At 42.6% G+C, this 27,253-nt stretch overlaps 1 protein-coding gene across 1 annotated transcript in view; it reads right to left on the reverse strand.

The window, feature by feature from the left end:
- PKHD1 (PKHD1 ciliary IPT domain containing fibrocystin/polyductin) overlaps positions 1–27,253 on the reverse strand; it is a 418,502-nt gene that overhangs the window by 350,023 nt on the left and 41,226 nt on the right. The window contains exons 23-31 of the mRNA XM_008157496.3: positions 26,608–26,792; positions 25,594–25,716; positions 23,712–23,817; positions 22,968–23,243; positions 14,696–14,826; positions 11,322–11,457; positions 3,976–4,171; positions 3,208–3,275; positions 202–1,806 (exon numbers count right to left, since the gene is read on the reverse strand). Coding sequence (XP_008155718.2) covers positions 202–1,806; positions 3,208–3,275; positions 3,976–4,171; positions 11,322–11,457; positions 14,696–14,826; positions 22,968–23,243; positions 23,712–23,817; positions 25,594–25,716; positions 26,608–26,792 — 2,826 coding nt within the window. The remainder of the gene's footprint in view (positions 1–201; positions 1,807–3,207; positions 3,276–3,975; positions 4,172–11,321; positions 11,458–14,695; positions 14,827–22,967; positions 23,244–23,711; positions 23,818–25,593; positions 25,717–26,607; positions 26,793–27,253) is intronic.

Here is a 27,253-nt window from a genome sequence, read left to right on the forward strand (position 1 = left end):
CACACTTAGAGAATATGTACAATTCCTTTGATGAAAAATATAGCCTCACACATGCAGCTCCTGGAAGAAACTGGGACTGTAAGAGGCCAACCAGGCTTCTCTCTCCTTCTGTCATTCAGATCGATGTTGTCCCCTACCTCTTAGAGCAGCGATTAAACCACTTACATAAAGAAAGCATTCTGTCTTATTTGCTTCGCTTACCAAAGCTGTCAGTCACTGCCGTGACCGTAACTCTTGATGTGAACACCAGGACGGAAGAGGCCCACCCTCTTATGTGGTCATAACCTCTGACTTGGTACTCCCCGGCAGCAAGGACTGGGGCCACGCATTGGAGAACCGTGTAGTTGCCAGATATACCCACACAGGGTGACACCCCGATAAAAATGTCAACGTTCTCAGCTCCTGAGATCCGGGCCACCACAAAGGTTAAGACGTCACCGGTGTGAGAAACAGAGAGCAATTCCGGGGTGAAGGTGCTGCTATAACCAATGACTCCCATCTGGTATGAATGTCCATCTACCTCTATGTCCAGGACAGCGGAGCCATTCCCTGCAGGAACAGTGCACTGGATGAGCTCTGTGCTGATGTTCACCGTCAGGCAGGCCCGCTGCCCAATGTAGACCAACGTGCTGTTCTGCCCTCTTAGGGCGGTGCCCTCTAAGGTCAAAAGGCCTCCGCCATGTGTGCTGAAATTCTTGGGGAAATAATCAAACACCTGAGGCAAAATGGAGAAGTGTCTGGAAACGTTACCAGAACAAGCATACCCATTTCTTGAAGGAACAATTGATAGGTAGTGGAGTCCTGGGCTCAAGTCACTTATCCAGCATGTGATGTGGCTTGCATTAAAGAAGGTTACAATACAAGGAAGATGATCATCCAAATACACCACTGGCTCATCGGCTGTGGTGCCTAACCTCTGACCTCTAATCAGCACTAAAGTCAGAGACCCACTGATGTTAGTGGTCAAGGCATCCATGACAGGAGTTGTCTCTTCCCTCAAGAAAAGAGTGCAATTACCCTGGCACTCGCTGAGTAGCCCATTGACCAGGACTGAGACGTTCAGGGTGAAGGAAGCACCAGGCAAGGAGTCGCCCAGCAGGTCAACCTGGCACAGGATTGTCTGGTCCCCCAAGCTCAAAGTCGCACAAGTAAAAGGACCCGAAAGATCAACCTGAACCGACTTCCTCCTGGAGTTGAGAGCCAACCCGCTCACCGTGAGTACGGTCCCACCGCAAGCAGAACCCTTGGCTGGCGAGATGGCCATTATCTGAGGTGTCACCACAAATTGCTGGGGCACCGCAGACATGTTAGCAAAGCCCATCTGCTTGTGACGCACTTGAAGGGGATAGACGCCGGCCTCCAAACCGTGGAGAGGAAAGGAGCACCCAGACAGGCTCACGTTGCTCCCGAAAGACTGTGTCTCTAGGTCGCAGTTCAAGTCCCCCAGAAGCATCACTGAGTTGGAGAGGTTATTTCCTTCCACGTAGAGGCTCAGGCTGCTATTTGTGAATTCTCCCTGCACAGCAGTGACCAATGGCGTTGCTGCCACCTTGTACGTGAAGGTGAAGCCCTTCCCCACCAGGCGTGGTGCAGGTCCCTGGGTGAAGGACATGTTACCAGCCCAGACCTCCACGGGGGCTGGGACAGTGAGGACATCTGCCTCAGGCGGCAGGAGGGTGGGGGTCTCACACCAGACGTTTGTCTCTGTTAAGTTCACAATGTCACAGGACCGATTGCCCACAAGCACCAAAATTAAAGCTGGGTCCCTGCTGAACCCTGCTCCTGCGATGCTGAGGATGGTTCCACCTAAAGCATGAATACCAAAAACAAAATATTAAGGCTGATATTCAGAACCAGGAACTCACAATACCCATGTAAGCCCCAGAGCAATTACTGGAGGGTGGGGTGCTAGTGACACCTCAATTATATCACCTCACCCCATCAATGTTAAATTTGTTAAATTTGTGAATTTATCAATGTTAAATTCATTTTTGCAGTATTCAGATGGGCTGAAATTCATATACAGTAAAACAATATAAACTGTTATAAAGGAAGAATGTTTTAATATTTAAGACAGCATTTTCAAGTATATTTATAGATCCTAGAAGCCACTACTTCTATCAACTTACACACTAGTAAAAAAATCAAAGTTCTTGAAGTGTTCTTGTCATCTGTTATATTATCTGACATGTTAGTCTATATTATCATGTTATGTATATTTTAGATAAACCTAGATACAATTGATATATTAATGAAAAATCAAATTTCTTAGTTTATCATCTGCCATATTATCTGACATTATTTCATATTATTCTATATGTTGTTTTGTGAAGTATATGCATATTGTATCTATTCAACTTTCACAATAATGAAAAATCAAAATCTCTTCAAGTCTTCTATTTATCAACTATTTATTATCCTGTATATTTCAGTATTCCATATGTTATATGGTTGTGTGTGTGTGTATGTGTGTGTGCACGTGCACGCGCATGTATGACATATCAAGAGCCACTGAAACATGCTTGTGAATTTACTGCTCTATTTATCTTGCACTCCAGCTGAGGGACAATCAAACCATCTTCAGGATAGGAGTTGGAGCAATACACCCCATATCAATATCAAATCTGTAGTATATTAGAAGCCAAGTAGCTTTTAAAAGGATTTTACTATACTCAAAAAGGATAATGTGCTATTTCATACACTATTGCAATGATTATTCACATGCACATATATAGCTTTCCATTTTGGGGTGAAAATAACTTTCTAGATTTCTCTGTTTGCCTTGTCCTCATATCTCCCATGTTGGGATTTGTGTTTCTGGCTACTTCTGGATCTTTCATTTGTCTCCCTAGATAAAAGTGAAGACATCAAACCTCATGCCTCTTCTCCTTATTGTGCAGGATCTAAAGGGTGAATGCAGGAAGCTATTCCCTTATTTGTCTAATATCCACTCAAGACATGCTACCCATTATATGTTTTATCCTCTTTCTATTAGAAAAAGAAAAGAAGGCACATCTCCTTTTCATAAAAATTCTTCCATTTCCTGAGCTTACTGAGATAAGGATGCCCCGAGTTTTCACAGCCTTCATAGTATACCACCCAGTTCCTGGAGCACAGGGAAAACTAGTGAATTCAGGAATAAAATCTGAGTATCCAGTGAGTTATTCACTCTGGATAAATGATACCAGTCACGTCACAGCCACTCACCCAGAAGGGACCCACAGCAAGGCTCGATGCTGAAAACTTCTGTGATGTACTCGATGTGAAGATCCACCCTACAGAAGAAAATGGGAGACTGCTATGAAATAACTGAGAGGCTTAGAAAAAGACTTAGAAAGAAAGGAGCAGGACAGAAGCGGTATATGTATTTGGAAGAGAAGAGAGCAGTGATGGGGAGCAAGTGTGAATACATTGCCCAACAGTGAAGTAAAGAAATGGTAGGGAAAAGATGTTTGGTGGGACATTTTCCTGGGCCAGTATCATGTGGTGACATCAGTCCCATGCAGCTGAGCTAACTTTCTGGAATGAGGAGACAAAACTTCTAGAGAAATACTGGGCAGAGGGACTTCAGGGCAAAGTAGATATGAATATCGTTTGTGTATTAATTATAAGCCATGTATTCAAAGCCCAAGACACAATCTTATTAAAGGTCTTATTTAAATACAGACCCTTATTAAAGCAGAGGATCTTCTTCCTTCCTATATAGTTGCAAACCCCTCTTAAGAGCCATGATATCTTAGTTCCAGAAAGTTCTCTGCTCCCAAACTAGTAAGCCAAAAGTTTCCCCTGAATTGGTCTTGAGAGTGAACTCTGCTGTAGGGTTTCTAAGCTTTGTTCAAATGTTATGATTCTCACATGTTTATTTCCCAACTTCAGAAGAAAAAAAATTCAAGTCCTAACTCAAAACTAGAATTCCTCAACTAAATCACTAGACCATCAAACAGACCTAAAATTAATGGCAAGTGTTCACCTCACCCTTGTGCACGAATGCTGACCCCATTGATGGCGACTGAGATTCTGTGGAGGCCAGCTGGCAGCGGGGGCAGCACCACCTCCAGGCCCTGGGCAGTCTCCGCATGAACACGAGCCAAGGAATCCTGGATGTGGACTTCCACATGCAAATCCAAGTAGTCCACCAGCGGCGCCATGCCGATGAAAAGGGTCTCACCTCCTGTATAGAAAGCATTCCTTAGCCTCTGTGATGTGGGTCTATGTCCTCAACCACCTCTTCAATTCTAAAACTGTCTTTTATTATTAAACTAGAGGGCCGGTGCACGAAATTCGTGCACAGAGGGGGGTTGTCCCTCAGCCCAGCCTGTACCCTCTCCAATCTGGGACCCCTCAACGGATGTCCGACTGCCCGTTTAGGCCCGATCCCCGGGATAGGGCCTAAACGGGCAGTCGGACATCCCTCTCACAATCCAGGACTGCTGGCTCCCAACTGCTTGCCTGCCTGCCTTCCTGATTGCCCCTAACCACTTCTGCCTGCCAGCCTGATCACCCCCTAACCACTCCCATGCCAGCCTGTTTGCCCCCAACTTCCCTCCTCTGCCAGCCTGGTCACCCCTAACTGCCCTCTCCTGCAGGGCTGATCACCTCCAACTGCCCTCCCTTGCAGGCCTGGTCCCGCTCAACTGTCCTCTCTTGCAGGCCGGGTGCCTCCCAACTGCCCTCTCCTGCTGGCCATCTTGTGGTTGCCATCTTGTGTCCACATGGGGGCAGGATCTTTGACCACATGGGGGCAGCTATATTGTGTGTTGCAGTGATGATCAATCTGCATAGTACTCTTTTATTAGATAGGATAGAGGCCTGGTACAGGGGTGGGGGCCAGCTGGTTTGCCCTGAAGGGTGTCCCTGATAAGGATGGGGTTCCCTTGGGGTGTGGGGCGGCCTGAGCAAGGGGCCTGTGGTGGTTTGCAGGCCGGCCATGCCCCCTGGCAACCCAAGCGGAGGCCCTGGTAACTGGAATTTTTTTCCTTCTACAATTGAAACTTTGTAGCCTAGAGCGGAGCCAAGCCTGGGGCTCCTTCCGCGGCTGGCAGCCATTTCTGTTGGGGTTATAATTGAAACTTTGTAGCCTTAAGCGGGTGGGCCTGGCCAGGGTGTGCGGAAAGCTTTGCTTCCCCTGTTGCCAGGGGCAACCCTGGCCTGCTCTCTCAAGCTCCATTCTGCCGCCATTTCTTTTTGAATTTGTTTACCTTCTATAATTGAAACTTTGTAGCTTGAGTGGAGGCTTAGGCCTGGCAAGGGCAGGCAGAAAGCTTGGCTTCCTCTGTTACCTAGGAAACCTTGCTCTCTGTGGCTGTAGCCATCTTGGTTGGGCTAATTTGCATACTCACTCTGATTGGATGGTGGGCGTAGCTTGTGGGTGTGTCGAAGGTATGGTCAATTTGCATATTTGTCTATTATTAGGTAGGATACATGGTCAGCCCTGTGCATCGTACCACAATTAAGAGTTTTAATGCCAACCTAATTTTTTTCATGAAACTTCTAACAATTCTTTTATAGAGCTAAAGGTATAATCTCAAAGTTGTCAAGACAATTGTATTCAAGAGACAAAATAATTTATCTTCACGCAGAGGCAAATCGAGAAATAGTTTGGTGGGTGGATGGCTTTCATAACCAACAAATAGTACCCCATGTCCTTTTTTTTAACTTCCACTTTTCTACTGATAGAAGTCTAAAGCTGTATCTTTAGTGTGCACTGGACCTCATAATAATGCTGTATGTGAGTACAGTACTTATAGTTTACTGAGCATTTTCACGTGTATTATCCCATTTGATCCTCACACTATCCTAATGACATATATGCAGCTGTTAGTAGGACTGGCATTTAGCTTTTGAGGAAACTAAGGTTCGGCAACCAAGGTTTCATGCTTAATTAATGGAAGCGTCAAGGCCTGCGCCCAATATTCTTACATTTAGATGCATTTAGTTTAATTAGAAACTCTACCAAAATGCTCTGAATATTATGGACACACTAACTCAATTCCTTTTACTTCAAATATCATTGAGTACCAAGATTAACATGTCATAGGGGCACAAAAATAAGATGCACATAGACCCTGCCCTCAAAAAGGCCTCAAAGGTGGGAAAAATAGGTGCCAAAAGAGCTTCAGTTGTATGGCCTACCATCCAGAGGTGACAATTAAGCAGTGGGTTGTTCAAGTCAGGTCAGTGTTCAAAGTATCAAGAAAGGCCTTATGGGCAAGAGAGTACTTGAAATTCAATTTGAAAGCTAAATCCCAAGAGGTCAATATAAACAAGAGGGGATTTACAATTCAATTCTAAAAACTTCACAAGTTTACTTCAAGTCTTTGTAACACTTTCTCATTTCATTATCCAGTGGCTGTGAGAGAAGGAATGAAATGTGGGTGACTTTCTGGAAGACCAGATGCATGTATGTACAGTTAGGGACTCTACTAGAGTAGGCCAGGTTGACGGTGGTTCTATGGCTAAAGATCAAGAAGGCCTATCCTGAGGGTTCTCTACTTAATCCATTGGACGGTAGAGGCCTCCACAGTTTTCTATGCAAAGAAAGAATATGATTAAAACTATTATTCCAATTTATAAGATCAGTTAAAAAGATAGGGGAGGGGAAACCCCCTCCTCAGACAACGGGAATCTTAACAAAAGCTAAATCAAGCATGCAATGGCAGGAGGGAAAATAAATAAATATGCCTTTCCCGTACCTTGGTGTGTCCACAGAGACACAGCTGGAACTTAAGAAAGCATCTCTTAAGCTCCTTGAGCTGCTAATGTTTAAGAACTGCTATAGGGCTGGCATCTGTAGGACACCACAGCCAATTAGAGGAGGACATTTACTTGAAAGAGAAATGTCAAAGAGGAGGGGTTGTGGCTTGTTGAGTATTTAAAGCCTTGCTCTTCCATTTAACTGCCTGTGTGACTCACTTTGGGCTCTCCAAGCCTTGGATGTTTCATCATTAAGATAGTAACAGAGCCCACCCCATGTTGTTTGTTGTAAGGATTAAGTTAGATGTCCCAGGAAAGCCTCTGGTGTAGTACAGTATTCAAAAGCCCTTGATTAACTTCATCCACATCCTCTTTACTTCTTCATGTCTTCCCAACCTTGTTTTTACTGTGACGTCTGAAGCCTCAATATAGTGAGTTCAAGGAATTCCAGGGTTGAGAAAGAAAAAAGACATGACCACAAGGTGGCAGAGCAACGAAAAATGAGTTTTATATGGCTCATTTTTGACAGGGTCACATAAATACAGAAATCTCAGAGGCAACCATAAGGGACCACCAACCAGAAGGGGAGGACAGCAAGGGAAGTCCTGGGGGAAAGGGTGATCAGAAAGGGGTTTACTGTCTACATGATGTCACTTAGCAGCATGGTGGGAAGTCTTTGGGTCAAAGAGCTCCTAAGGGTGTTAGTGGTTTAGAGTTTTTTATAGCTCCCAGGTTTATCTTATCTACATCTAGCAGATGTTGGGTATAGTTTTATAGGGGAAAGCAGGCAGGCTCTAAAAGGCTAAAAAACTACTTTGGGGTACTATATTGAAAATAATTGGGTATGTAAAAATTTGAGTTTGACATTGGCAGTCTTGAACTAATGACTCCCAACCTGCTGTGAAAAAGTAAACAACATAGGGCCAATATGCAGATGTCATCTTTGGCTCAAGAATATAACACAATATCTGGCAGAATGATGGCATTCTCTTTAACAAAGCATTTATTGAGTACTTACTCCATGTCAGCTCCTGGACTAGGGAATTTTACCTACTTTACTCCAACTTTATAATAACTTTGAAAGAATTATTCCCACCTAACAATTAAAGGAACTAAAGGTAAAGGGAGTTATATATCTTGTCTATGGAGTGGTTGAACTGGGATTTATTTACATTTAGAGATGACTGACTAAAAATCTACCCTAATGGTCCTATACATCAAATTATCTGGCCCCATCCCCACCCCTCTTCCTCTCTTTCTTTAATTTCATCTTGGCTTCAATGTCACCATCAACATAATCATCTCCTGGATGAAGATATGTCACACTCCAACTTTCAAAGAGACCTTCCCAACAGACTACTACTCTGTGGATATTATAGCATGTTCCCTTTACTGCCTGTAGAAAGATTTAAATGCAAGTGCAAATTCTGGAAATAATGCATCATGTTGTATATATCAATAACATGAATTCCTTGGGCTCCTGGTCAATTGTCAAGCTAATCCTAGATGCCTTTCAGGCACTGATGCAATGTACTTATTCTTTTCATTATAGGTAGAAAATTTTATTTAAAGCCAAAATCACTGAAATCTGAATAGAACACAAAGCTCCCTCCTCCCTTTTCTACCTCCTTGGGAAGAATCTATACCACTAAAGAATTTTACACACTTTGGTGGCCTGAGGCAGCAAATTCTTCTTCTGCACTATCTGAGCTTAATAATATTGAGAGCTAAAGGACACTTCCCTTTATTTATGAACTCCTGAGCAATGGAAAATGAAAACAGTACCAGAAAAAAATTGATTTCAGGCATTTTTGGGCGGAGCGGGGGGTATATCTGATGGTCTTTTATAATATACACTAGAAGCCCAATGCACGAATATTCGTGCTAGAATGGGCTTTCCTTTCCCTGGCGGCCGGCATTGCCTTTCCACTCCAGCCCAGCCCTTTTCCGCTCAGGCCCGGGAGCTACCTCTTTCCACTCCAGCCCCGCCTTCTCACGCTGCCCAGAGGCCCTGAGAGACCAGGGTTAGGGCAGAACGCCTGCATCATTGCCATGGCGATGATGGAAGCGTCCTGCCCATCACTCAGCGCCTGCATATACAAATTAACCACCATCTTTGTTGGGTTAATTTGCATATCACTCCTGATTGGCTGGTGGCATAGTGGAGGTACGGTTAATTTACATGTTTGTCTATTATTAGGTAAGATATATGGCTGCCATAAACCTTGTAGTATCTGGCATTCAATTAACCAGAAAGGTGTGTTACCTGGTACTTTCCCAAATCTATATAGTCTGACATGATAATAAATTATTATATATCTATCCTGTCATCTGAATTACCAAAGAAAGATGAAATTGCTTATTATTGTTGTGTGCTAAAGAATTCATTCTTTTTATGTACAGTATGTATCAAGGATCAAGAATTCTTGGCTAATCAGAATACCCTATTCTCTAATCATATAAAATAGCTGCTATAATAGAATATGACACCCAAAACAGTATTTTATAGTAAATTATATAAGTGGCTAATTGCTTGGAATCTGCAACCAGACAGCTTGGTCCAAATCCCAGCTCTTTTACTTACTAAAGATAACATCTTAGACAGGTCACTTATTCTTTTTGTTCCTTCGTTTCCTTCCCTATAAATGGAGGCTAATAATTGTGTAAATTAGTGACAATAAGTCTACTATATGTCTGTGCTATCGACACATAGTAAGTGCTCAATAAATATTTGTTGAATTGTCACCTCTAAATTTTCATGTCATTATCATATTGGAAATGCTCACCATTATACAGAACGAAAATATATATAAGGAGATTTATTCAATGATAACTAAAATGAGAATAGCAGTCTCCTACTTTTCAGAAAAATAACTTCCATACCAAATATCCTATATAATAAAAGGCTAATATGCAAATAGACCGAACGGCAAACAACCGAACAACCGGTCACTATGACGTGCACTGACCACCAGGGTGTGTGTGCGGAACATGGAGGGCGTTGGCCACAGCGGGATGGTAAAACAGGTGAGTGGGGGGCGCCAGATCAAGGCGGGGCACCAGTCGCTGTCATTGGGGCAAGCCTCTGGTGGTTACTGAAAATTCTTTGCTCCCACGCGCTACAGTCCTGCCTGAGGCTTGCACCAACTGCCGGCGCTGAAGCTGCCACTCGCACCCACTGCCAGCGCCAGCCCCGCTCTCACCTAATGCCAGCGCCGGCCCCACTAGCACCCACTGCTGGGGCTCAGCACCAGTCCCAATCACTCGGCACCATCAGCAGGTGCGAGTGGCGGCCGCCAGCCCTGATCACCCCTGAGGGCTTCTCCACCTCCCCCTGCCCCTGAGGGGCAATCGGGGCAGCAGCCGCCGCTTGCACCTGCGGACAGCACCAGCCCCAATTGCTCTGCGCCATCAGTGGGTGCAAACAGGGCCAGCACTGCTGCCGGCAGACAGGGGACCAGGGGCCACGGTGGGAGGGGCCAGGCAGGGTCTTGGAGGATGGGCCGAGACCAGCCCCTGTGTCTACCGCAGCCTTGCAGCCCACAGTTTCTTTCAAGGTGCACGAATTCATGCACTGGGCCCCTAGTCCTAATATATAAAAAGCCAGGGGCCATCACAACCGAAACCAGAGAGACGAACGAACAGTAGGCTGCGTGGGGCGACAAGGCCAGCAGGGGGGTTAGTGAGGGACGACCAAACGACTGAACAGCAGGCTGTGTGGGGCGACAAGGCCAGCAGGGGGGGTTAGTACGGGACGACCAAACGAATGAACAGCAGGCTGCATGGGGCAACCAGGCCGGCAGGAGGGGCAGTTGGGGGCAACCAGGCCAGCAGGGGTGGGGGAGCAGTTGGGGGCAACCAGGCTGGCAGGGGGGCAGTTGGGAGCAATAAGGCTGGCAAGGGGGGGCAATTAGGGGTGACCAGGCTGGTAGAGGGGGCAGTCGGGGGTGACCAGGCTGGCAGAGGAGGCAGTTGGGAGCGACCAGGCTGGCAAGGGGGGGGGGCAGTAAGGGGCCACCAGGCTGGCAGGGGGTACAGTTAGGAGCAACCAGGCCGGCATAGGGGGGCAGTTAGGGGTGACCAGGCTGGCAGGGGGTCCAGTTACAGGTGACCAGGCCAGCAAGGGGGGGGGGGCAGTTGGGGGCGACCAAGTTGGTGGAGGGGGGCAGTTAGGGGCGATCAGGCCGGCAGGCAGAGGCAGTTAGGGGCGATCAGACTGGCAGAGTGGGCAATTAGGGGCGATCAGGCAGGCAGGCAGGTGAGCGGCAGTCCCAGATTTTGAGGGGGATGTCTGACTGCCAGTTTAGGCCGATCCTGAAGATCGGGCCTAAACTGGCAGTCAGACATCCCTCGAGGGGTCCTGGATTGGAGAGGGTGCACTGGGCCGCTAGTCTATAATAATAAAAGCATAATATGCAAATTGACTGAACAGCCAAACAGTGGAATGACTATCTGGACGACCTTTCCGTGATGAAGCTAGGGCTGCGAAGGCCTACCCTTGTACGAATTTTGTGCATTGGGCCTCTAGTAACACTAAATAAAGCTCAACAAAATGTATAAGCCATTGTTTTCCTTTTATGGGATTAAAGATCTAATAATAAAAGATTCTTCCATATCATGTATTTTACCTGCTATGTTACTTTTGTTTCTGCTCAGAGACATGATCACTGGATTTAAAGAAGAGACATATGTAAATGCCATGGAAAGAACTGCAGAATGGTCCCCTCTGATCACGGTGACATTCACAATGGATCCATCTTTCCCCTGAAAAAACAATTTTTAAAATTAAACTTCTTTAAATAAGACTGACTTGAGAGAAGTCCATATAGAATTAATGTAAAAAGTTATTTCATGAAAATTATTTTTAAAGAATATATTTGTTGTTTTCAAGTCTCTCACACACTTGCACACAGTGACAAGTGCTTATCATGGACAAGTGAAGCATTCAACTAATTAAAGAATAAATAAGAATTATTTTCAATTAACACACAAATTTGTTCTGCAAGAAAATGGCAATCCTATATAATAATAGACAAATATGCAAATTGACCATACCTCCGACACATCCACAAGCCACGCCCACAAGCCACGTCCACCATCCAATCAGAGCGAGTATGCAAATTAACCCAAACCAAGATGGCTACAGCCACAGAGAGCAAGGTTTCCTAGGTAACAGAGGAAGCCAAGCTTTCTGCCAGCCATTGCAGGCCTAAGCCTCCACTCAAGCTACAAAGTTTCAATTATAGAAGGTAAACAAATTCAAACAAATGGCGGCAGAATGGAGCTTGAGAGAGCAGGCCAGGGTTGCTGCTGGCAACAGGGGAAGCAAAGCTTTCCACACACCCTGGCCAGGCCCACCTGCTTAAGGCAACAAAGTTTCAATTATAACCCCAACACAAATGCCTGTTGGCCTCGGAGGGAGCCCCAGGCTTGGCTCTGCTCCAGGCTACAAAGTTTCAATTGTAGAAGGAAAATAAATTCCAGATACCAGGGCCTCCGCTTGGGTTGCCAGGGGGCGTGGCCGGCCTGCAAACCACCACAGGCCCCTCACTCAGGCCGACCCACGCCCCAAGGGTACCCCACCCTGATCAGGGACACCCTTCAGGGCAAACCAGCTGTCCTGCCCCCATGTGGACACAGGATGGCCACCACAAGATGGCCAGCAGGAGAGGGCAGTTGGGAAGCACCTGGCCTGCAAGGGAGGGTAGTTGAGAGGGACCAAGCCTGCAAGGGAGGGCAGTTGGAGGTGATCAACCCTGCAGGAGAGGGCAGTTAGGGGTGACCAGGCCGGCAGAGGAGGGAAGTTGGGGGCAAACAGGCTGGCAGCAGAGTGGTTATGGGGTGATCAGGCTGGCAGGCAGAAGCGGTTAGGGGCAATCAGGAAGGCAGGCAGGCAAGCAGTTGGGAGCCAGCAGTCCTGGATTGTGAGAGGGATGTCCGACCGCCCATTTAGGCCCGATCCCTGGGATCGGGCCTAAACGGGCGGTCGGACATCCGTTGAGGGGTCCCAGATTGGAGAGGGTACAGGCTGGGCTGAGGGACAACCCCCCTCCGTGCACGAATTTCGTGCACCGGGCCTCTAGTTTCAAATAAACACCCATACCTAGCTAAACTGTCCATCAAGTGTGAGAATATTTTCACACATGTAAGTACTCAGAAAACTTCCCTCTGACATATTCTTTCATAGGATGTTTCTTAGACTATGACCTCATAGAATAAACAATAGCCAAAAAAGAGAAAGATATGTACTCCAAGAAATGACTCTACACAGGAGAGCAATCAAAAAAAGTGCTAGGGCCCTAGCTGATTTGGCTCAGTGGAGAGAGCGTCGGCTTGTGGACTGAAGGGTCCCGAGTTCGATTCTGGTAGAGGGCACATGCCTGGGTTGCAGGCTCGATGCCCAATGGGGGGCATGCGGGAGGCAGCCGATCAATGATTCTCTCTCATTATTAATGCTTCTATCTCTCCCTCTCCCTTCCTCTCTGAAATCAATAAAGATACATTTTTTTTAAAAGAAAGAAAAGTGCTAACATAAGATCTATAGAATAAATCTAAACAATATCAAGTTTGTTTGAAGTAGAAAAACAGAGAGCTTCAAGGAAAAAATAATTGATATGATGGAATATTTTCCCTAAAATAGAGGATTTTTATTACAAGGAATATGTCTAAAAAACTCTAAGGGAAAAAAATTAACTATATAAGAAAAAATATTTTTTCTCTGGTTCTAACAGCATCATTTAAATAGTTAAAATAATGTAAGCATGGTTTATTGATTTTAAAATAATGGTAGTATAACTATATTCAAAAGAATTAAAAGTGGTTGTTTCAGAAAGAGGGGACTTAAAGAAGGATGAGAGGTGGTAGGAGAGCATGACTGTTTTACTATTTTCTTTTTAAATTTTGCATGTGTTACTTTAATCAAAATTAAAAGGGTATTTTTTATTAGTGTTTATTCTCTTTAGTGAAAGAAATCTAAACAGTATAAAATTTAGCCATTAAAATGTAAATATATATTAAGGTGATAATCCAGTGTTGGTCAAACACCAGAAATCAGACACTTGTACAGTGATAGGAAGAGTATAAATTAAAAAGGAATTTCAGACAACTGGATGCTACATATCCTGAGAAAAGTAAATATGGCCAAAACTATAGTTAATGGGATGATGAAAGCTCTGTTGTTTAAAATAGGAAATTTTGGAAATTAGCTTAATGTCCACTAATAAGGAACAGTTAAACAGATTATAATACAACCATGTACTGGAACTGCATTCAGTTTATACATAAAAGCTAACATTTCATAATATTTGAGTAACTGGATAAGATAAAAATGTGGGACCAGAGATCAAAGATTATTTTGAACCCTCTCTTCTAGAGATCTTTATTTGTTCAGAAGACAGTCATCTTTTGGGGTCATGGATGTGCTAGGAATGTTGATGACACTGACGTCAACTCTGACTAGGAAGTTCAGCCTCAGCTGTGAGCATGACTCTCACTAAAAGCAGCAGGGAAGGACCTGGACTCACAGCTCTTAATACGGTTATGAGAGTGAACAAATTGAAAGGAGACAGCTAAGGAATTTATTTTTAAGGAAAAAAGGAAACAGTAGGAAATAACTAAGAAGATGTCTTACAAGAACAAAAATAGCCTAGAAGTGTCTAAGTTCTACCATTCACATTAAGCCCAGAAAACAATATTGCTGGAGAAAATGAAGTTATTTGTTGTTTGCTTAAGCTAGAAGTGAGACTACAAGATATATAAGATATACACCCAGAATGTTCACTAGATAAACTTACTTGTTATGTGGCACTAATACTTATTAAGCATGGGACTTCCTTGTCTTCTTTTAAAGAAAAAGACTCAGAAAAATAAAGAAAAAGACTCCATTGGTGGAGTCAGCTTCCCACTTCATAGCAGAACAGGCAATATAAACAACATAAGCATTCTCTCATGATGAAAAGGTCACCCACACAGAGAGAAGGAGATGCCAAAGGTTTCCACTTACTCTGGGTGGAACTTGGCATTGAATTCTCCGTGAATTGCTTGTGGTGACATTGATGGCACAAGACTGAGATCCAAATAAAACGAGGCTGACATCTTCCAAACCGGAGCCTCGGATGGTGGCCCAGAGTCCTCCTGTAACAAATATAGCATTTCCATATGGGATATACAGCCTTACAGACAGACAAAATTAATTATTCACGAGATAAATAAAATTAAAATATGAAGCTCCTTAGTCAAAATACATGCTCAAATTGCAGAAAAGAAAGAAAATAAATATATACTACTGGATAGGAAAGTAGCAAAGGAGACTAGAGGGGAAAGAGAGGTAGAAATGTATCCTGGAGTTACAATATTGCCACAAGTCAGAGAAGGGAAGTAGATGGTCTCTGAAAAACCCTTCCTGCCCTACATTTTTAAATATTGTCCCTGCCAATCCTATAAAACACTAGAGGTTCGGATCATGAAATTCATGCACTGGGGTTGGGGGGCGGGTGGGGGAGTCCCTCAGCCCAGCCTGCGCCCTCTCGTAGTCCAGGAGCCCTTGGGGGATGTCCGACTGCCAGCTCCCCACAGGGAGTGGGCCTACGCTGGCAGTCAGATACCCTTAGAGCTGCCGAGGAAGCGGGAGAGGATCCCATCACCACCACTGTGCTCGCAGCTGTCAGCCCAGCTTCTGGCTGAGCGGCGCTCCCCCTGTGGGAGCACACTGACCACCCGGGGGCAGCTCCTACATTGAGCGTCTGCCCTCTGGTGGTCAGTGCACGTCATAGTGACCAGTCATTCCAGGTAGTTCCGCCATTAAGGTCAATTTGCATATCACCCTTTTATTATATAGGACTAGAGGCCCGGTGCATGAAATTCGTGCACAGAGGGGGGTTGTCCCTCAGCCCAGCCTGTACCCTCTCCAATCTGGGACCCCTCAACGGATGTCCGACTGCCCGTTTAGGCCCGATCCCAGGAGGATCGGGCCTAAACGGGCAGTCGGACATCCTTCTCACAATCCAGGACTGCTGGCTCCCAACTGCTTGCCTGCCTGCCTTCCTGATTGGCCCTAACCACTTCTGCCTGCCAGCCTGATCACCTCCTAACCACTCCCATGCCAGCCTGTTTGCCCCCAACTTCCCTCCTCTGCCGGCCTGGTCACCCCTAACTGCCCTCTCCTGCAGGGTTGATCACCTCCAACTGCCCTCCCTTGCAGGTCTAGTCCTTCTTAACTGCCCTCCCTTGCAGGCCGGGTGCCTCCCAACTGCCCTCTCCTGCTGGCCATCTTGTGGTGGCCATCTTGTGTCCACATGGGGGCAGGATCTTTGACCACATGGGGGCAGCTATATTGTGTGTTGCAGTGATGATCAATCTGCATATTACTCTTTTATTAGATAGGATAGAGGCCAGGTACAGGGGTGGGGGCCAGCTGGTTTGCCCTGAAGGGTGTCCCTGATCAGGGTGGGGTTCCCTTGGGGCATGGGGCAGCCTGAGCGAGGGGCCTGTGGTGGTTTGCAGGCTGGCCACGCCCCCTGGCAACCCAAGCGGAGGCCCTGATATCTGGAATTTATTTTCCTTCTACAATTGAAACTTTGTAGCCTGGAGCTAAGCCAAGCCTGGGGCTCCTTCCATGGCCGGCAGCCATTTATGTTGGGGTTATAATTGAAACTTTGTAGCCTTAAGCGGAGGCCTGGGCCCGGCCAGGGTGTGTGGAAAGCTTTGCTTCCCCTGTTGCCGCCGGCAACCCTGGCCTGCTCTCTCAAGCTCCATTCTGCCGCCATTTCTGTTTGAATTTGTTTACCTTCTATAATTGAAACTTTGTAGCTTGAGTGGAGGCTTAGGCCTGGCAAAGGCAGGCGGAAAGCTTGGCTTCCTCTGTTACCTAGGAAACCTTGCTCTCTGCGGCTGTAGCCATCTTGGTTGGGTTAATTTGCATACTCACTCTGATTGGATGGTGGGCGTGGCTTGTGGGTGTGTCGGATGTATGGTCAATTTGCATATTTGTCTATTATTAGGTAGGATATTTGTTTCTGGAATTATCAAGTATAAGAGAGCATCATGGCAGAAGGAGCAGTGGGTCCAGAGTCAGGGCCACAGATTGCTCTGCCACTTAAAGCAGATCATTTGGAGTAATGCCCTTGCGTATTGCCTCATCTTTAAAAAACAACCCTTCCAGCTTTTGTGATTTGATATCATACATACTAGGCTCTGGTCTCCATGATTGTGTAGAAGTGACTGACATCACAACCCACTGCCATCAGGATTTCTCCACTGATCACTGTAGAGCAACCCCAGAAACCCGTGTCCCCTCACTGCAGACGTTGGTGAGAAGAGGCTGGCACCAATCGTACCACTCTCATGGCCCACTTTCCCATTTAAAGGAGCAGCCCTTGATCTCACTGATAAACAGAAGTCCCCTTTATTGATGAGGGCAATGATGCTGGTCTACCATCTCCCCAGAAGGGGATACAAGAGTGGCAGTGAAGCCACCAGATAATAATAGAGACATGCACCCCTTGAGGGTGGGAAATGGGTGCAGGAGCAAGCTTATCTTCTCAAAGCAGGTCAGCGGAGTAAGAGAAACATACAACCTGAAGAAAATCTGTCAGGAAAATATGACTGTGAGAAATACACCCTGAAGCTAAATATATCATCTTGCCCTGAAGAGCCAGGGCAAGACTACAATAGACTTCAAATTTAGAGAATAAAATTAAAGAAAAAAATAATTCAAAATAGCAACATAAAAGATAATATATGAAAACAATCTTGACAAGAAAAATTCAAGATAATGAAGAAAATGTTGAAATGCTACAGAGGAACATAACAGATAGATTAAAACTTAAATGAGAAAACTAAAATAAATGGGTAGAAAGAGTGAACTCAGAATGGTTGCTTATCTTCCTAAATTAAACCAAAGCATCAATGCAAGATTTTACATTTATATTAAACAAGCTGATTTTAATTCAATAAAAAATAAACAACACTAGCTAGAATACAAAATTTCAAAAATAAGAGTAAAGAAGTCTTCTGCCAGACATTATTATTAAAAGCTATAATTAAAATCCAATAAATCACAAATAGCCAGACAGATCAATGGAACAGAATAGGGAGTTCAAAAATAAATCCAGATAAGTATAGGACTATAGGAAATGAAAAATATGGCATTTTACATAAGTGAAAATAGATGGATTCTTTAATTAGTAAATTAAATAAGTGAATAGTATTGAAGAAATTAAATATGAGTTCTTCTCATATCCTTACCAAAAGAAATTCCAAGCTGATATAATATTTCACCAAAAAAAATAAAGAATTATAAAACTAGAAGAAAACATGGTAGAATTTTTATTTTTATGTAATTTTAGAGAAGGAAAGCCATTCTAAGTATTTTGTAACCCTAAAGCCATAAAAAGTTGATAAACTTACTGCATAAAATAAATAAAACATGCATGCTCAATTAGTTGGAGCATTGTACCATACACCAAAAGATTGTGGGTTCAATTGACATACTTAGGTTGTAGGTTCAATCTCTCGTCCTCACTAAAAATCAATAAAAACATATCCTTGGGTGAGGATTAAAAAATAATAATAAAATAAAATATGTATGAATTACAAAAACAGGTATGTATGAATTACAAAAACAGGAAACAAAGAGACAAAAAATAAACATATAAAGGTCTAATATCCTTAATATAAAAAAAGTTCTCTAAATCAATAACAAAGAAAAATAGCCCAATTGAAAAAAAAAAGTGAGCTAAGGAGATGAATACACAATTCACTGAGAAGAAAAAACAATTCCTCTTAAACATATGAAAAGATATTTAATTTCTCTCAATGAAATAAAAGCAAAGTAAAAGTACAATAAAATATTATTTTTTCTCTTATATCAAAAAGTTTGGTAACACTGTGTTAATAAGAGGTGGTAAATAGACATTCATATGCATAGAGAATAAATTATACACCTCTAAAGAGAACATTTTGGTATTTTCAAAATATTAAATGTATACCACCTCTTGACCTAGGAATTCCACTTCTAAGAAGTTCTATTACTGCCCTAGCCGGTTTGGCTCAGTGGATAGAGCGTCAACCTGTGGACTGAAAGGTCCTGGGTTCGATTCCGGTCAAGGGCATATGCCTGAGTTTCAGGCTCTATCCCTAGTAGGTTTGGTGCAGGAGGCAGCCGATCAATGATCCTCTCTCATCATTGATGTTTCTATCTCTCTCTCCCTCTCCCTTTCTCTCTGATATAAATAAAAAATAAAAATAAAAAATAAAAAAGAAGTTCTATTACTAATATATGCAAAATGGAACAACTGCATATCCACATACAAAGGAATGAAGCTGGACCCTGTTTTGAATTGTGTCCCCTAAAAATTCAAATGTTGAAGTCCTACCTGCCAGTACCTCAGAATGTGAGCTTGTTTGGGAATAAGTTCATCATAGATGTAATTAACTAATATAAGATGAAGTCATACTGGAGTAGAATAGAGTGGGCCCCTAATTCAGTATGACTGGTATCTTATTATTGGGGGAAATTTGGGCACAGAAAAGACATAGCAAGAACACCAAATGAAGATGAAGGCAGAGATCAGGTGATGCTTCTATAGCCAAGGAATGACAAAGATTGCCAGTGAACCCCCACGAGCTAGGAGATAGGCATGAAGCAGGTTGTTTCAGAAGGAATCAACTCTGCCAACACCTTGATCTGTAACTTCCATCCTCCAGAACAGTAGGACAATAAATGTCTGTTGTTTGAGCCATCCAGTTTGTGGTACCTAGATAAGCATCCCTAGAAAACTAATTCAGACCCCTACCTCATACCATATGCAAAAGTTAACTCAAAATGAATCAGATACCTAAATGCAGGAGCTAACAATGCAAAACTCTTAGGGGAAAAAACATATGCACAAATCTTAGTGACACTGGATTAGGCAATTGTTTCTTAGATATGATACCAAAGCACAAGCAACAACAACAATACAATATACATTGGACTTGATCAAAATTTAATAAAACTTTTGTGCTTCAAAGACTACTATCAAGAAAATAAAAAGACAAGCCACAGGTAGGAGAAAATATTTGCAAATCACAAATCAGAGACTTGCCCAGACTACATAAAGAACTAATACAGCCGAAACCGGTTTGGCTCAGTGGATAGAGCGTCGGTCTGCGGACTGGGGGGTCCCAGGTTCGATTCCGGTCAAGGGCATGTACATTGGTTGCGGGCACATCCCCAGGTGGGGGGTGTGCAGGAGGCAGCTGGTCGATGTCTCTCTCTCATCGATGTTTCTAGCTTTCTATCCCTCTCCCTTCCTCTCTGTGAAAAAAAAAAAAAAAAAAAAAAAAAAAAAAAAAAAAGAACTAATACAAATTAATGATTAAAGAACAAATAACTCAATTTTTTAAATGGACACAGGATTTGGGTATTTCTTCAAAGAATATATATATATTTGTAGCCTCATTTGTGTTCTTGGAACGAGCCAAGCTTATTTTGACTTAAGACTTTATCATTTAATGTTCCCTCCACCTAGACTCTCTTCTCCAAGATTTCCCCAGGACTCATTCCTTCACCTCATCCATGTCTCCATTCTCCAGTGCCATCCACCTCAACCCTCCAGTGCCAATGGCCTTCCTATCACAACCACCCCTTCTGTCACTCTTCCCCTGCTTGATTTTTCTCTGACACAATTAACCATCACCTCCATGGCAGCAGGAACGTTATTTTAATTTACTATATGCCCCACATTAATAGTCTCTGGCACATAATAAGAGCTAAATAAAGTGTTGTTATTATTGTTGATGTTAATGATTAAAAGTTGCAGAGGTGGTAACACTGTGCCATTTCTATTTGAAAGTTCAGGTGTCTCACAAGGTTCCATAACTAAAGAGAAGGTAACTCAGTAAGAAATGAACCAAGGAAGTATGTCCTCCAAAGCCAAGATTTCCCTTTAAAATCCTTTGGAGGGTGCTTCTGCATATGGTAAGTGGTAATTTAGAATATTATTTGTCATATTATTATACATATCCATTTCATACTGGATTATGCTGTAAATTCCTTGCTGGTAGGACTCAGCCTGGTTCTCTTTAAATCCTCTACTGCAACGTTGCTTAAACTCCACTGTTCACAGAAATGGCCTAAGAATCCTGTTAAAATGCAGGTTGATTAGGAGGTCTGGGATAGGGCCTGAGACTCTGCATTTCTAAAAGATTTCCAACTGATACAGCTACTACTAGCCCAGAGCCACACTGTGAGTGGCAAGGACTTCAGCATCTAGCACAGGGCTTTACATAGGGTGGCTTCATCAGTGTTGAGTGAGTAAAGGAGTGAGACTGGTTGATACTAAGTAGGTAGCAGAGCAAATGTAAAGTTTAAATCCAGTAATAAGGATAGTAGCAACTAGAGCTTCTCTCTCCTCTCTCTCCTCTCTCTCCTCTCTCTCTCTCTCTCTCTCTCTCTCTCTCTCTCTCACTCTCTTTTCTCTCTCTCTTTCTCTCTCTCTCCCCTTCCTTTTTCCCTTAGTCTTTACTGAAAGTCAATTTGCACCCACCCAACATTTTTCCTTCTCTGAGTTTTCCATCTTTTCCTAAAATATATAGAGATGATGTAAATCCTCCCAAATTACTTTACTACATATTGCTAGTACAGTATGCCTTGATTGGGTGATAGGATGAGGGACCAACTACTGATGTGCCTGGGACTTTCTGAGTTTTAGCATTAAGAGTTCCAAGACCCAGTGTTAAAACGGAAAGTCTTTCATTCTGGAAAACCCCTCAGTCCCAGGAAAAGAAGCACAGTTGGCCACCTAGCCTGGGCAAGGCACTCTGTCTAGAGGAAACAAAGATGACTGAGTCACCTGTCTGCCACTGGGGTGTCTGCAATCTAGTGGCAGGAGCTAAAGAAGGTTTGTGTGGCCTGAACTGCAAAGGTAACTTGAGATCAAAGCCCCTTATACATCTACTGGGAAGACTATTATATGCCCTGAACTCAAGCTAATCATTATTGGGTTAATATCGAATATGATCTTGCACTGTGAGCATCACATATCCTCTGGCTCTTCCCTTAAATCACTGGGAAATCAGAGAAAGCTTGCTCTATTTCAGTTACTTGTCTAGGCAAAGTCAAGTCAGAAACAAGCTGTTCCTTGGAACAATGCATTTGTGGCCAGGAAACACCATTTCAAAAAATGTTCTAAGCCACAGGTCTTTGTTCAGCAGAATAAACAATGACAACAATCCAATGCATTACGAAGTTTTATGCTCCAAAAATCATATATTAACATATATATATATATATATATATACACATACACGGATGAATATTCCTAAGAATTCTTGCACTCTGGCTGGGTTGTTTTTAACTGTCATGTTCCTCAGAAGAGATCCTTGGTTTTCATGGCACTAACACCCAATCCACAGGGCTGACACTGACAAGATCTACTGCCCTTTGCATACCGCACTGTTCAAATGCTAGTTGGCTTTGCATGCTAGCCAAGTATCCAAGTGCATGTCAGTTTACAAATATTTGTGAGCACCCACTGTGTGCAAGGCTTCTAGTGGGCAAGACCTAAACATCACACATGCAAATGCTTTCACTTTTCAAAGGACTTTCCCACCTGTTGACTCATTTTAATCTCATACAAAACTAGGAGGCCTATAAGTTAAGCATCATTAGGCTCATTATAAAACTAAGACAGCACAGCACACAAAAGCAGCAGGAGTCTTGGCATCTGACAATCCCAGTTTGCATCCTAAATCCACCTCTTTCTATTGAAAAGCCTGGGGCAAGTCACTGTTCTCGCAGAACCACCATTATCTCATCTGAACAATGTGGAGAATATCTCCATCTTCCAGGTGGCTGTAAGCATTTAGGGTATGTGACTACCTACGAGATACTTCATAAGTAACACGATGCCTATCATCTTTATTAGGAAACTAAGTCCCCTAAAAATAACTGACATTTCTAAGGTCACACATCTGATTTTGGCATCATGAAAACCCAAGCACATGTGTCCTAACACCCAATCTGGTGTTGTTTCCACTAAACCAAATTATCCTGGTGACACAGTGACTGACCCAATCGTGCCTAATATCACAGCCAAACTATGTAGCAAATGAGTTCATTTAAGGGCTCAAATATCTGTTGCTCATTAGAAAAAATTCTGATGGCAGAAAACAAAAAGCTGTGAATCATAGTGGATACAGAATTTATTACACAGCAGGAGTAGGTTCCTGCATATCAGCAAGAATGCTACCTTCAGAGGGTCAGATGCAATGTGGGGTCCTCCCCATATTACCGATCTCTGCAGCTCTAGAAGGCTCCACTGCGTCCAGTCTGGGTTCCACGATCAGGAAGAGGCCTCCTCCACTGGCATTGATGGCACGACCCGAGGGTCTCACCAGCACTGAGATCTGATACACTCCAACGGGTAGTAGGTGTGTCTGACAGACTATATCTGTTTGGTTTGAGAAAATAACTTTGCAACTTGTTTTATTCACTGTAACCTGCAAGGCCTGGGAGTCACCCGAGAAACTAGTTCCAGTAATATAAACCAGTAGGTCCATGTCACCATCTTAAAAAAGAAAAGAAATTAAAAGAACAAATCATCTCTCAGGGATCACTCCATTTCAGATAACTCTGACGTCAAATGATCATTTTCTTTCATCTTCCCCTCTCATCTACAGATTCAAGGAGTTGCATGCTGACTCAAATACTGGACACTGGCATTTATCATTGTAAGCATACAGCCCCCATCTTAAATGGTCTCAAAAGTAGGAATGAGAGAAGACTAGTCAATAAAAAATGGGGGGAAATCAAAGTAAAGAATATTTCAAAACAAGAAACAAAGAAAATAAAGCATTTTAAGTCACCAAAAATCCACTTGTCTCCATTTTCAATCATAACAATACCAGTTACATTGGGCAAAAAATACACTTTCTGTTGCATCACTAAACATCTACTCCATAAACTGATGCACCTCCTACCCACCCATCACCAGGTACATGGCCACTGACAAATCACTCTGTGCCTATAATCTTACCAAGGGAATACCTCACAGAGTGGACCCAGGGAGTTGATCCTTCAAGATACTGGAAAGAACAGGAACCTGAGCAATGAGCTAGTATGTCATTCACTTGCACAACTACCTGAAAAAAGGCAAAAGAATGAAACCCAAATGTATGTATTTCATGTACTCAGTAGTATTCATACCAATAAAGTATTTGTGAAATTTGTCCAAATTAAAATGTGTTCATGATTCACTTACTTTCTTTCTGCTATTTCCCAGTAATAAACCCTAAATTGTAATGAATAGCTCAAAATATGTCAGACTCTTCAACTGATGGCAAACATGCTGAAACCTCACATTTCTACAATTAAATGTGCTACATCTTGAATAAATATCCTGTCATATAAAACTAAATTTAATAAAATTCAAACTGCACAAGGACTTTTTATTACTTTCTATTTTCAACTAGGTAGATATTTCCTGTGAAAAGCCCTTTGTTTGCTGGTAAATGCCAGAAAAGTAGGCACCTTCCTTCCACCATTACTACACGGGTATATAACTAAAAATTGGAGTATTTGGACACTTGGTTTGGGGTCTTTTTTTGTCCTAGAATAGGGCCCCAAGAAGAGACTACAGTTGACTCTTGAACAACATGGGTAAATGTATTTTTTATAAATACTATAAATGTATTTTCTCTTATAGATTGTCTTAATACTGAAAATGTTATTTTTTATAAATACTATAAATGTATTTTCTCTTATTTTAATCTTTTCTTTTTTCTAACTGCTTTATTGTATACAGCAGTGGTCGGCAAACTCATTAGTCAACAGAGCCAAATATCAACAGTATAACGATTGAAATTTCTTTTGAGAGCCGAAAACCGACTTCTGCGCATGGGCCACGAAGTTTCAATCGCACTGTACATGCATGCCCGCACGTGGTATTTTGTGGAAGAGCCACACTCAAGGGGCCAAAGAGCCACATGTGGCTCATGAGCCACGGTTTGCTGACCACTGGTATACAGTCTGAAATACATATAACATATGAAATATGTTGTTAATTCACTGTTTATGTAATCAGCTACTAGTAGTTAAGATTTGGGGCAGTCAAAAGTTACATACAGATTTTTTACTGTGAGGGTGGCAGTGCCCCTTACCCCTGATTGTTCAAGAGTCAGCTTATACATGTCTTTCCCTTGTCCTGGAGCTAATGTTAATCTAATAGAATCCTACAATACTTGGAGATGAGAAAAGATATGCTCATTGGACTCTCTACATAGGAAATATGGATAAAAGTACATACACTGTATTTTATGATAATGTTTTCTTATGGAGGAAAAAAAGGGGCATTGGGATAGCATAAAGGCATAATTGATAAAGAACACTTTGATTTTATCTCTTTTATTTTATCCATAAAGACAAAAAATACTAAATATATCAACATGTTGATGATTATTAATCCTCAGTTTAGATATCCTGGTTTTGGTTATATTATTCTTTATAGTTTGGTATTTTAAATTTTTCTCAAATTAAAAGCAGATGACTTATAACAGGATTATGGGCAGATGGGAAAGAGGAAAAGACATTTTAAAAAGAAAAGGAGTTGACTTAGCTCATTTACTTTTCAATACCACTGTGTAGAGGTATAAACCATATGTACTCACAGAGGTTCTCTATTTTTTATACCATAATAATAGCATCAATAATTATAATAACAGGATGTTGTATTTACAAAGCACTTAAGTTTTCAGAGTACTTTCCATACCCTGTGGAAGTAGAGAGAGGACAGCCATGACTGTCTCTGTGTTATGGGTTATAAAGCTTATCCTTGGGATTGGTCCACAGTACACATTAGGGAGGGGCTGAGACAGATGTAAAACTAGTACTTGCCTTTGGGGTGGCCCATCTGCTCTCACCTGAGTGTGCTGATTGGCAGTAACCAACATGTCTCCAAATACGGGAGCAAGAAAAACTCCACCATCATATAACACACGAGTGGTTGCAGCAGGGTTCACTCCAGTTAGATTTTCATCAGAGACCTAAGACGATCACATTTCTGGTGAATTCTGTCATGGAATAGCAGTCTAGTCTTGTTTTAAACAAATAATAAAAGGTCTTTTCACATTCTGTTTAAGATAATCTGATAGCTAGAAAGTGAAAATGGAGTGACCGGGGATTGAAAACTAGAAACCTGACGTAAGTAATGACCAATGAAAGCCCAGTAGGTTAGAGGGATATTTATTTGCAAATAGAGTTCTACAAAAATTATTTCTCTAAGTCTTGAGATACTTTTGTTTCTATGTGCTTTTCTATTTTGTATGTTTGCAATCCAAAATATTACAATAAAATGTAAGGAAACAAGTGCTATGAGATGACTCCTGTCCTTCCTCTATCTCCACCCAAGTATTTTGTTTGAAAACCATATGACCCACACTACCATATAACAGGGATCAAATTCCATCTCGGATTTCATTTTATAATAACCAAATGCTAGATGATCATTAGATTATTTTTAAAACCCTAAATATGCAAGAGCATCTGGTTTTGTCATTACCCAAAGACAGCAAATCCTTTTCTAAAATTCCTTCTGCTGTGCCATCTGCCTCCCTCATAATCTAAGTCAATCACATCTGCTTAAATTATCCTATAACAGATGCAGAATTGGTGTAAGGTGGACACTGACCAACAATGTCTCTACCTACACTGAGTTAGGAAAGGAGACATTGGTTCAAATTGCTTTATCAGAGATATGATTCACAAAATGTGTCTTGAAAACTTCCAGAAAGAAAGATAATTGAGCCCCTTTATTTGAATATTCCAATAAAATTAATAATTCATGATGGTTTTCGTTTATATCATTCTGATATTTTTCTTTACAAAATTGTGCCAGGGCACAAACCCCATACCACCAAAAGGGATACCATACATACCCTGATGAAAATGGGCAAATCCCCAACCTGGGTGGACCAGGAGAGGGTCCATACATGTTCGTAGCAAGACTTCAGATCCTCCGTCACAGTGAAGTCACTGACATTGAGGTACCTGGATGTGACGTCATCAGCATTGTTCTGTAAGAGCTTGCGAAGGTGACTAGCTGAAATATGTACAGGAACATCTGTGGGGAAAGGTTGTGATATACAAAATATAAGACATAAATTACTCTACCTCATAGGGTCTCATCATGAAGATAACAGAATAAATGTCAAGATACCTTCTAAATATGCAGGAGACTCTCATGTTCAAAATATAGCTTCAAGAAAAGCCCCACCCCACTTAAGGTAGATACGAGCAGATGCTCACTTTTTATATCGTGATACCTTTAGTCAGTATCACATCTCAGAGCAAGCAGAGAGCACAGTCACATCAGACAAAACTATCTCAGCTGTCAACTCAAAATATAGACTCCAGACATCCTGGTAATGCCTGAAAGTCTAATTAAATGTTGAGTTTTCCAGGGGAAAAAAAAATGTAGCTGGCTCTGTGAACAGAGAAAAGTTGGCCACCTTTCACAGGGGGCGGGGAGAGGCACACAGCAGCTGACATCCATAAAAACATAGCCAGCCCAGCTGAGGAATG

The sequence above is a fragment of the Eptesicus fuscus genome, chromosome 10, assembly GCF_027574615.1.
Source record: "Eptesicus fuscus isolate TK198812 chromosome 10, DD_ASM_mEF_20220401, whole genome shotgun sequence".
Lineage (NCBI taxonomy): Eukaryota > Metazoa > Chordata > Mammalia > Chiroptera > Vespertilionidae > Eptesicus > Eptesicus fuscus.